Here is a 12,877-nt window from a genome sequence, read left to right on the forward strand (position 1 = left end):
ATTGTATAAGTGTTGCCGTGTGCTCGGTAGTCGGTATTAGCTCTGCACTGTGTTTTCACTTTTATGTTTGCTTTTTGTGTAAATGGAATTGTGTTTTCTTTTGTTTGTGTGCATTTGGTGGAATTGTATTTGTGTGCTTTCCGTTCGTCGCGAATAAATGTGCTTTATTGTTGAACTGTTCTCCCGCTTCGCTTCGTCTTTTCCTCCATTGAATCCCCATCTTGCTTCACGTAAAGGGTTGGTAGTGGGCTGAATACGCCCGATAATTAATCGAACCGTCGAGGTCGACGATAACACCGCTCGGTTATTCTGATAGTACGGAACGGGTCGCTTAAGTGGCCCGTGTCCGAAGTCGACCTGCGGCGAGGTGCGATCGCCCGGTCTACCCTCCGCGTGGGTACTTAGGTAGTTCGAATTTGGCGAGCAACCCTATCCCACGCGGGGGCTGATTGGCTCGATCGCGGTGAGACCGAAAGGTCCACCCGTGACTGGTTCCCGGCGTTAGTCCGAGAGGGTCACGACTGGATTGTCCGTCCGGTGGGCGACGTGCCGCGATTCGAGTTACGTGGCCGTCGCACGCCGGCGGGCGCGAAAACCGCAACAATATATATATATATATTTATATATACATACATACGATCGACTGTTACAGGGCATTGGTGCTGCTGAAGCAGTTTATTGGCAAGGGTCATGCTGGGAAGTGTGCCAACCCTCTCCCCGGAATTTGGAATTTATTCAGGGTGCTGGCGATAGCTTGCCTACTCTTCACGAATGACACCATAGGATCTTTAACCTCCACAATCCATTGCCAGCAGATGGGACACCCAGTTTAACATCCATCCGAAGGACGGCGTGCATAAACATTGATGAATCACAGTGCACGCGAAACACTGGGATGACCTTTTATCGCTGGGTCTGGATTCAAATCAAGGCTCTCCTGCAAAGATTTGAGTGTGCGTATCTCTCGGCCATCCTATCTAAACATACACAGAAGCTTCTTAGAAAGACAGCTTGCCTGCCTCAGATGTTTCACCAGGCAGGGATTTGCTTCTCTTGCCAGGGAGGTCGAGCCGAGGGTCACCAACTGTGAGGCCCAAAATGGTACCGGATGGTATGTCAGAAGTCGCCTGCAAACCTGTAACAGTACAAAACTGCCTTTCAGAAAAGAAAATGTACATCATGGACACAATAGACTTTTAAACAGGGTGCAAAAGAGACAACAGACTCATGTCTGTTGGAAGTGCGATATTGAAGTAAGTAAATACAACTTTACAATCAGCATACAATCCCAAAATGACATTTACCAGCCAGCAAAGAAAATTTTCGTCTCTGTTCCTCATGAAGCTCTCTATGTGGAGGATATCCATTGTGCTTTGTCCACCAAGATGTTGGACCTTCCTCCGAGACCTGGAGAGCACGTGAAAGTCACGGCATAGCCATGAACAAAACATGTCGTGTGGACGACCATACATTAATAGTCATCATTACTGAATATCAGGACATGAAGGAATTCCAAAAAAGTTACTTGGGGCAAGTCAGCCACGTGCAGAGTACTCGTGAGCACACAGTTCGCAAGTGGTCCAACGAGACGCAACCTAACTAGCTCCATGGTGAGATCTCTGTGGTCACAAACAGAAAACATGCTTTGTGAAGAGCAAGCAACAATCCTCACGCAATCATGGTCATTTCACATTTGATGTACTGTAGTGAAACATCCATACATGTGGTCTGTGAGATATCTGGAAAACAAGATTAATGATCAGCGTGTCCTTTCGAGCAACTCATAGGATGTGTGCCTTACGTGAGCACGATATCGCCATTTTCTGTTCTCCAGCTTGTGGGGTCAGAAAGATGTCTTGTACCATCACGCAAGACCTTTTCAGGTCGTGCAGCAGACCGAGATCGCTTCTTTTTTCTGCGCAAATGTCCAACAATGGGGTTTCCCGAACCACCTTCTGGTACTGGCTTAGTTAGTGACTCATCCAATGGCTTTGGAGGTACAGGAATCAGACAGCCAAGGACTTGTTGCAGCTCCTCAAGAACCTCCTGTAGCACAACATTTGTCATTAGAATTATTTATGCAGTGTGGAAAGTGATTCACAGGCAGATTCTTTGGAATGCCAATCGTGCTTGCATCAACCTGAGTACGACACACATTTGGTTATGATTTGTAGGCCTCAAATGTGACGACGAGGGTCCTGCAATTGCAGCTCGGGATAAAGCCCTGAAATCGAATTACTGGCAGAACAGCACTTGAAAAACGACCACTACCAAATTTGTCACCAACACAGCACGTTGATGAATCCTGATCCCACGCAAGGAGGTCGCATCGTTTTCGCACCTACGGAATACTTAAGATGCCCAACAAAGTTGTGAGATGCAAACACTAGTACTCCTAGAAATATGTGACAAATGGCAACAGCATAAACCACACACACCCAAGGTACCATCCTGTGGGAAATAGATTTTGCACATGCACGGGTATCGACAGAAAAAGCCAGACATCACTTTCAAAAGCAAACGGAATCAAGTCGGATTTGTAACAGACTTTGCAATTTCATCCCATTAAAAAAGAAAAAAAAAGAAAAAAAATCATACTGAAGGAGACAGAGCAGCTTTTACAAAACAAAACAGTTACAAAGAATGTGGAGTACGAGCATCCCTGTCATACCGCATTGATACTGGAGGTACCAGATCTATCAATTAAGGTAATGGTTGGATCAGAAGCATCCCTCGATGTAGCACACTGCCTGAGATATAGAAAGTTATAGTTATACTCCTGGGAAAATGCACATGTATTACGTAAATGGTGACTATAAACTTCAATGAGTACAAATTGAACTGCCATATCCAACAGCCCATGTACTGCTTAAAACTGTGGCTTAGTCCTACAACTCCAGTGTTTAATGAACAAAGCTTGAGATTGTTATATACACTGTCAGACTTTGCTATTCACAGGGGATAAGTTCGTGGAAAAAGCCATGAATGTTGAATCCGCAAATGTCGGGGCATTGTTTCATTGGGATAAAGGGGGATAAGTTCCCAGCGGTTCGTGATTCACAAGAAAAAAAAAATATCAAAAACCCTGTGAAAAACCACAAATACAGAAGCAGATCACATTTTATCAACCGTGAACAGTGGGGTCCGACAGTATTTCTCATCACTCATGCAATTACTGACTGATAGAAATGTTTAGTACTTTCTGTGTAGGCTATAAAGTTGAAAATTGTCATTCTGATGTAGTAACACGAAGCCACGATTCCAGGGAAGGAAAAAAAAAAATCATGACAGTCCATAAAGAAAATATCTGTAAACAAAAGTCAGCCAGTGGAGCCTCACTCCCTGGGTCAGGAGATGGGTAGAGTTTGGACTGTGCTGGTGGCACGTCACTTTGTTTGCAGGGAGAGGGGTGGAGCTTGGACTGTAGATAATTAAAGAGATCAATTTGCTCACTCATTCTTCATTTAATTTATTTTTCTATATGCTTGCAGAATGAAACAATGCACAAGTAATCTACAATAATAAATAGAGCTTGTGTGGCTGTAGCTATGTCAGCAATATTCACTCGTCGATTGGTCACAGCACTGACCATTTGGGTGGAACCGTTTTTCCCAGCATGGTTATTCGTGTCTATTGTTATGATGATCAGAAAATCACACGCTTTCCCTCCCCTCGCGCAGTGGTGATAGTAGTGGTGATGACGGTGCGGCATCTTTATTCCATGCTTTCCTGACCTCGTGATTCATCCTGGTGATTACGACATTGATTGCGGTGCTATCCTTGACAATTTTACATTTATTTGACTCTGACTCCCCGATAGTACATGCAATGGAGCAAATGTATCCATGTCCAACCACCAACAGACCTTTCAGTGTTTATCTGTGTTGCTTATATTGTTGTTAGAGAATAATAAAATAAATTGCAGACATGTTGGTAGCACCCAAGTTCAGGTCATGGGAACAGAAAAAAAAAAAATTCTCCCTCCCAACCCCCACCCTGCAAGGGGAAGGTGAGGGAAGACCACTTACAATTTCCGCCAGTACGCGTGCCACAGTACTAGTGGTTTACTGTATATTAATGAAAAGGAACAATATTGCTGAGAAGGCAGTACAAGGTTTATTTGCATTTTAAAGCCGCAGGAAAATGTCAATTCCTTCAAAGCGGAACTTTCAGGGTATCGTTTTGGGGTGTTCTGAGCTGCTGTTATTTGACTCGTTTCAAAGATATCAACAGAGACAGAATGAAAGGAATTATCTTCAGTTGCACAAAACAAATAATCACCACCAAGCCACTAAACCACACTCAATAGCACGCCGTCCTATGCTTTGCATAAGAGAAGGCCGATGTCACAAATCCACCAGGTTTCGAGGAGAGGAGGAGATTGGGACCATACTCTGTGCAGAGCGTTGGTGCTGCTTCAGCAGTCTCCTTGGCTATTGGACACAATCCTGGACGGGTCACCACTCCGTCACAGTATACCAACATGCTGGCACTCATTTTACTGACCTCGGAAGGATGACAGGCCGAGTTAACCCCACTTGGTATTAATTCAACAGCTGAGCAGGATTTGAACTCAGGACCCTAACCATTAAGCAAACACCAGGCATATCAGGTTTAGGACAAGCAAGTAATTGCTCAGCCAGGACATATCAGGAGTGGTCTGCAGGAAATAACAAACTTTCAGCACACACAAAGAATAAGGGCATTTTACGAACTCCACGTTTTGTGGCGGTTCGCTCAGTTGACATCTTTCGCATCAGCCGAACAAAATGCCAGAAAAAAAAAGCACCGTGAAAGGGCACACACAATAGCAAGGTTGATTCATTAAACACAAAGAAGTCTAGTGTTGGCGTAGTGGTTAGGATAATGGCTTGGGATCCAAGAGGTCCTGAGTTCAAGCCCCGTTGGCCGCTTGAATTAATACACACCAGGAGGTTGACTCAGCCTGTCATCCTTCCGAGGTCGGCGAAGTGAGTACCAGTGTACTGAGCCCGGTGTATGCCCCGGTTAGAATAGGTGTACCATATCCCTGTGTCGTAAGAGGCGACCAGGGTTGCGTCAGGAAGGGCATCCGGCATAAAACCTGTGCCAAATCATTATGCGGATGATCCGCTGTGGCGACCCCAATGGGAGCAGCCAAAAGAAGAAGAAGAATCATTAAACACAAAAATAAAACTTTGTACATTTGGTATCAGAACAATTGTTACGTTCAATTACAGAAATCCTGAATCCGTCGGACTAACTATAATACCTTTTTCATGGCAGGATGGATCCAAATCCAAAGCTGCCGATGTTTCGATTCCTCCACAACAGGCGTCAACATGGACCTCCAGATAAAGGTGACCGGACCCAAGGGTTTGCTGGGGAAGCCCTCAACCTTGTACAAGACCAAGGAACCCTGCCGTCGACCACCAAGGCATTCTTTAGAAGCAAACGTCATACCTGAAAAGAAAGACCCAAAACTGAGTGTCCTTTTGTGGAGGATCCGGTATGAGTAATGGTAACAAAACACACCGTTAATCTCGAGTAAAGATAAACACCTTCCTCACCCAAGTCAAACAGGTAAAAAAACAAACTGGAAGAAAAAAAACACTTAAGTGCAGAAGTTTAAACTTTGTGGCCATGTAAGCTTTACCTGCTTCCTTGCTCGTCAGTCTACAGAGCCTCTGCAGCAGATCTTCCTGTCTACCACTGACTTCAATGCAGGAGTAATACGAGATGTCCTGTGGGTAGAATAGGAAGCATCGATCGGAGCAACACCAAGCTTTATATTCGGTCATTCGAGTAGCAACTGAACAACCATTGCAGTCATAGGTTCAGGTTCAGGTTCAGGTTCAGGTTCAGGTTCAAGTTCAAGTTCAGCCTCACCTGCAGCAAGCAGTGCTGGTCCATGGCACGAAAGGATATACGAAACGTCTTCGCAGATGGCCGTTCAGCGAGGCGGTAACCCCAACGCTCTTTCATATGGAACCGCTTGGCGTGCCACACATGCGTCTCCAACCAGACATGGCGACGTTGCCTCCGGTTATATTCCTCCAACAAGTTCCGGTGTTGGCGTCTCGCTTTGCGAGAGCGACATTTTGACACAGGCTTGGCTTGCGTACCTTGCACCTGTCACAGAAATGGAGGAATTGTCCATTTAGGATCACACTTCAAAGGTAAAGGGAAATCAAAATATGTCATCACCAGAGGAGTGACAGCTTGGTGTGAGCTTCGTGGTTAGGGTGGCTGACTTGGGATCCCAGGGTCCTGAGTTCGAGCCCCGTTTTCTGATGAATTAATATCAGGTGGGGTTGACTCAGCCTGTCATCCTTCTGAGGTCGGCAAAACGGGTACCAGTGGACTGGTAATAGGGACACTACATCAGCGGCATAGCCGCGTCGCTTAGCAATGATGCAACCAGCAGCCATAAGGCTGCACTCGAAAGAGAGACCAGAGGAGTACGAAGATTGGATCATTGCAACCTTTCGCTTAACATTGAATTTTAAAAATGGTAAAATGAAACCGCTGTATCACCAATTATATCCGGTTTAATTTGCAGTTGGAATTATAGCATTAGCAATGTGTTATGGCATCGCTTCGCTGACGGGTTGAATTAAAAGACTGCATTTTGAACTTCACAAACATACTGCATGTCTATCTGTGAATCTCAATGAGGTTGAAAAAGGGAGCTTTTATGACACGTCATTTTTTTGTTGTCGCTTGTGCGCTCCTTTCGTGTCCATCACGCTTTATTCTAAAGGGTTCCTGCTGTCGTAGAATAATAAAAATGGTACCGTTGGAAGCGCTACATTAAGCACAATCATGCTAAAAATAAATCCTTAGTTGTGCGTGCCCGTATGTGCGTGGCCATAAGTGCAAAAAATAAAAAAATAAAAAAAAAACTTTCAAACCACGTGCCAGAAATAACCACACAGGCCGTTCCTTCGCTCTCACGTGGCCATACGTGCGTGGCAGCACGTGCAAAAAAAAACAAATACATATATATATATATAGATAAAACTTTCAAACCCTGTGCCAGAAACAACCACACAGGCCGTTCCTTCACTCTCGCTTGCCCATACGTGCGTGGCTATAAGTGCATGGCCGTACATGCAAAAAAAAAAAGTATATATTTTTTAAACTTTCAAACAACCACACAGGCCGTTCCTTCGCTCTGGTAAACGACGACTGGATTGGGGCATTGTGTTTATCTATAAATGTGCATAAGAAATCGAGAAATTATTAGAATACAGCAAGTCATCACTATCCGGAAGTCCGTAAGTTGTAACCCGTAATGGGGAACGCGCTCTAACTTGGGAACCACTTGTCCAATTAATTTCAAACCTTTTGAAAGGCAAACAAACAGAGATTGCTGGAATTATAGATAGAATATAGATATTGTGGGTGCAAAACACCAAGCAACGTGTCCTGTCATTGGTAACTCAGGCACCCTTTCCCCCATCGGCCACGCCTACGCAGCAACGTGTCCTGTCATTGGTTTGGTAAATAAATGGCCAAAATTTGGGAACCACTTGTCCAATTAATATCAAACCTTGAAAAGGCACATACTCAGGTTCCCAGCAATATACCTGGCAAGTTTCAATTAGATCGGACCAGTGGTTGTCGAGAAGCAGCGGTCACAGACAGACAGACACACAGAGATTGCTGGAATTATAGATAGATTATTAAAGCGATATGACATTTTACAACTTCTACAACTTTTTGTTCCAAACAAATAGATTATTATCTTTCCAATGGTACCATTTTATTATTCTACAACAGCAGGAACCCTTTAGAATAAAGTATGACGGACGGACACATGCATGCACACGCAACTCCTTTTAGTAATAGATTATTGGACAGCAATTAATCCAAAAGTAAAAGGTGTAGCATTGTTGAACTGGAGTGTATGCCAAAACTATCACAACAAACTGTTTTTGTGGGATTTGGAAAGGTTCTTTCACCTCCTCTGTGTCTCACCCTCCTTCACTGAAAAAAACAAGCTCATTCGGAATACATCACTTTCAGGTTGAAGCATGACTTGGTACCCGCTGTTTCGGCCTAAGTCACATTTGCTCTACGGCGAGGATACGGTGGCCGTACGCCCTCTGAATTGACAGAAACGTGCGGCGGCCGCAGAGTTTCTGCGGTGGCCTCAGGGTGGCCCTACGCCGTTTGGCTATATTTTACAGGCCGTAAGGTCGCCGTGGAATTATAATGCGGAGTTATAACTTTTTTCATTTCTATGTTCGCCATAGCAATTCGACAAGCCGAAAAAAAACTGGTAAAAAAAAAAAAATTAACCCATTTGTTACCGTCCGTCTAGCCGCACGTTCGCCTTCTGGCCACAAGGCTGCACTCTGCACATAAGGCCATAAGGCTCAACCCATTCGTTACCGTCCGTCTGGCCGCACGTTCGCCTTAGGGCCCCCCTGCAGTCCCCTTGTGTCTGCCTTGAAAATTCTATGGCTGCCGCAGGAACGCCCTAAGGTCACCGTGCGACATCAAATCAAAGACCATACGGCAACCCCACGTTTTCGGTCTCCACAATTTATAAATACGCCGTGCAGCTCCCCGAAAAATAAAAACATATGTGACTGCTACATTGTGTGACCGTGGAAATACTGCGGCTGCCGTATAATTGCTAATGGCCGTAGATTTTGGAGACCCCACGACCGCCATGGCAAATGTGACAGGCCTAAATACGCCGTGCAGCTCCCCGAAAAATAAAAACATGTGACTGCTACATTGTGTGACCGTGGAAATACTGCGGCCGCCGTATAATCGCTAGTGGCCGTAGATTTTGGAGACCCCACGGCCGCCGTGGCAAATGTGACCTAGGCCTTACTGAACCCACGTATCAATGAAAATATTGCCTTCTACTTCATTTTCAATATCTTATCATATGGTAAAAAAAAAACTGGGAAGAGAATCGAGATATTACCATATTATATACAGTAATGGATTTTTTACATACAATGTCGAGGCCCATGAAGGGGATAGATTTGCTTAACCCCAATCATGAAGAAAATGGACGGTAATGAATATCCATAATGAATGAACAGCTCATTTGCTGTTCACGACCACACCTCCCCCCCCCACTTTCCCTCCCAATTCTAGGACAGGTATAATATCATTGATCTCTCTGACTCCCTGGAAAATCAACTTTATAAATTTTCAAGGCAGGCTGCAGCCTCTTCCCTCTCTTCAGATCTTGCAAAAAAATATCAAAAAAAAAATCACAAGCTGGTCCAACACTTGGAATGTCCTTCAGTCCTGACAAATCTCATACTCTCACTATCTCTCTCTCTTTCTAAGGACCGTCTGGCAAACAAATCTACTTTCTTAACTATCCTCAAGGAGGTTCAGTCATTCAAACTCCTGGGTCTCACTCTCAGCCATGTTCTTTCTTGGGCAAACCACATTTCAAGGTTGGCCTCTAAAACCAGCCACTGAATGGCCATCCTCTGTCGTACATTAAAGTCCTTCCTTGATACACCCGAACTCCTATCCACCTACAAGTCCTTCTTCATCCACAGCTTGATGGAGTACTGTTCTCCCCTCTGGGCTGGCTCCCCTGACTCGCATCTTGCTTGACGCCGTGGAAACGAAGGCCTTCAAGATTATTGGAATCTCCCACGATGAAGCCAACCAAGTCCATGGGACTGTCACTTTGCCATCACAGACAGGTCAGTGGTTTCTGTCTTCTACCACCTCCTTTCTGGTCCTGCAACCCTCTGCTCTTTCTGTGCTTTGTCCCCTTTGTCCCCCTTCACACACATACACACATACACACATACACACACACACACACACACACACACACACACACACACACACACACACACACACATACACACATACACACATACACACACACACACACACACACACACACTGTTCAACATCAACCCCCTTCTGGTGAAACTACCGAAATGCCGGATCACTACTCACCTCCACTCATTTGTTCATTTTGTTTCCCCACCTGTGGAACCAACTTCCACATTCCCTTCAATCCCGTCTCACTCTTCACCCCATGACTTCAAACAAGTAGTGTTTTCCATCCCTCATCTTCCCCAATTCTGTCCCATGATCTTTATTACACCCATTAACCTTTCCTAACCCAACCATCTTACTGAGAGTTAGTTCCTTCTTTCCTCCCATTCATGCATTTTCTTGAAGCTTGCCTCACTCTCACATCAACATTTCTCTTCCATGAGCATCGCTCCTTCAAAGGAAAAAAAAAAAATCCCAATGATTTCAACGAACGGTTTCTGCAAATATCGGGACACCTCTTCATGGTGGTGTTGCCTGGTGTTGGCTTAATGGTTAAGGTGGCGGACTTTGGATCCTAGGATCCCGAGTTCAAATCCCGCTCAGCTGTTGAATTCATACCAGTTGGGGTTAACTCGGCCTGTCATCCTTCCGAGGTCGGCAAAATGAGTGCCAACGTGCTGGTATACTGTGTCGGAGTGACGACCCGTCCAGGATTGTGCCCAACAGCCAAGGAGACCGCTTAAGCAGCATCAATGCTCTGTACAGATTATGGTCCCAATCTCCTCTCCTCCTTTTCATGGTGGTTGTACCCATGATCTTGTTGGTCAGATCATGGTTGTACCCATGACCTCCCTGCAAGTCAGGGGCCAAATCTTCCACATTATTTCCCCGTCCTCTGGGTGTCCATCGATCTCACTCTGTCGTGGCCCTGACTTCGTGGTGGTGGTCGTATGGCAGCTTAGCTGCCGGGGTAGCTATCATTTCTTGAAGCACGACTGTGTCGCCGATGCAGTTCCCCTCTACCAGTACACACACCGGAACTGGTACTCGTTTCGCCGACCTCGGAAGGATGACAGGCCGAGTCAACCCCCTGGTGTATTAATTCAGCGGCCGACGGGGCTTGAACTCAGGACCCTAGGATCCCAAGCCACCACCCTAACCACTGAGCCAACACCAGGCTTTCCTGACTTCGTGAAGGTGGGGGGTACACCATCTGAGATGTGGGGGATCTCTGGGTCACTCCTGGGAGATCGATCAGCTGGCTCCATGGCACGGGTCTGTTCGTGCGATATGTCTGGGGTATATAATACAACTGATGGCTTCGATGAGAAGAGCAACATCTTCTTGTCGTCCATGATCGGCCGTCAACCGATTTGCGTCACATGCTTGTCACAACCAATCAGAAACCCCCAAAGGCAAGACATAGCTGCCTCTTGAGATTCATCAAAATTACATTCGGTGCTTAATAGTTCACATGAAGGATGTGAAAGAGGGGGAGGGGGAGAGGGAGGGGGAGGGGGAGGGAAACATTGATAATGATCACATCTGATAATTGTGGATTCATGAAATTCTCGTTTAGTTCCTCAAATTAAAAAGTTGTGAGAGGATCCCGAGGATCCACCAAGGAGTGGATAACCTCTTTCTCCGCAGCCGCACGCAGCCCCCGAGGAAGTCTCTTGACGTTCGAGCTCATGGCTCGGCGGCGCATGTAGTGAGGCAGGGTCTGAAAGACCCGGTGCACCGAGCCCTTTTGGGAGACCGCCTGGAGCATCGCCTTCACTTCTGCTGCCCGAGCCTCTGCGAATTTCAATCCTACACACACAGACCACACGATAAGTGAGCATCAGCCGAGCGAGCCTGAAGACCCCTCACGTACACCGACACATTGCGAGACCAAGGAACCAAAACTTAATGGAGCTTTGTTAACAGATAGCCGGCTTAACCACGATCGTCACCAAAACTTGATGGAGCCTTGTTAACAGATAGCCGGCTTAACCACGATGGTCACCAAAACTTGATGGAGCCTTGTTAACAGATAGCCGGCTTAACCACGATCGTCACCAAAACTTGATGGAGCCTTGTTAACAGATAGCCGGCTTAACCACGATCGTCACCAAAACTTGATGGAGCCTTGTTAACAGATAGCCGGCTTACCCACGATCGTCGCAGGAAGATCGTGGCCTTGCATCAGCGGTCCAGTGCCCGGAGGAGGATCCAACCCGTTGTTGTGCTGGCTCGTGTCCGGCTCACTTCCCTGACAAGGGTCCGCGCGGAAAATGTTGGGCGGCTGATTCTGCATGATCCGCGCACGTTTCCTCGCTCTCCAACTGGCGCGACTTCCTCGGCCTTCCATCGGCGTCGTCTCCTCGCGGAGGTCACGTGAGTCGGTCTGAGGGACGAGCTGCGCTCAAGCCGTCTCCTCGTGACGTCCCCAGAACACACGTGACCAAACCGTCTCCGCGTGACGTCACCAAAACACACGTGACCAATTCTGAGGTAATTAAAATTATTTATTAATGCCCGTGAGGAAACGTGAATCGATAAATGAGACTTTAACAATCTTGACGACCAACGACATGAGTTTGCCGAACGCGAAACGGGTTTAATATTTAACCAGAGCACGTGGTATGGCGGACGTGACGTCATAACCCTTCAGCCAGAAACGTGCTCTCTTGCACAAATAATATAATTTGGGTATAACAATACCCAGGTATTATTATTTTCTTTTTACTTATAAAGAGTCGGAGAAAATGATGTTTTTATTGAAAAAAAAGATAGGACACCTCCGTTTTAAAAAAAAAAAATTAATGGAAACTTTAGATTATACTCGATGTACGTGCGGTACCACAACAATTAATTGCATTAATTAATCAACAAAAAGCAATATTCAAATTATGATAACACTGTTACTCATTACACCGCCTGAACCGCCATGCATTGTACAAACACAAAACGTACCGACAAACTTTGAGAGTTAAACAAGGAATGTCTGTACGTGTGCAGACTACAGAGGACTGGCACAATGGCCGACGGGAATGAACTATCACCTCGAAGCTCCGGTTCGAATCCCGACCCGGGTATATAGTGTCATTGTGCCGTTCCACAATGCCTGCCCCCC

At 45.9% G+C, this 12,877-nt stretch overlaps 1 protein-coding gene across 1 annotated transcript in view; it reads right to left on the reverse strand.

Moving 5' to 3' along the window:
• Nucleotides 1-12,335, reverse strand: part of POP1 (POP1 ribonuclease P/MRP subunit) — a 63,231-nt gene extending 50,896 nt beyond the window's left edge. Inside the window, 9 exon segments of the mRNA XM_085855746.1 lie at nt 1,001-1,135; nt 1,305-1,407; nt 1,526-1,619; nt 1,802-2,046; nt 5,252-5,442; nt 5,636-5,723; nt 5,869-6,111; nt 11,396-11,571; nt 11,914-12,335. Coding sequence (XP_085711872.1) covers nt 1,001-1,135; nt 1,305-1,407; nt 1,526-1,619; nt 1,802-2,046; nt 5,252-5,442; nt 5,636-5,723; nt 5,869-6,111; nt 11,396-11,571; nt 11,914-12,112 — 1,474 coding nt within the window. The 5' untranslated portion in view covers nt 12,113-12,335.
• Between the last annotated feature and the right edge of the window lie 542 nt (nt 12,336-12,877).

This window comes from Eptatretus burgeri, chromosome 14 (assembly GCF_056783735.1).
Source record: "Eptatretus burgeri isolate ZD-2024b chromosome 14, Ebu_testis_v1, whole genome shotgun sequence".
In the NCBI taxonomy this organism is placed as follows: Eukaryota; Metazoa; Chordata; class Myxini; order Myxiniformes; family Myxinidae; genus Eptatretus; species Eptatretus burgeri.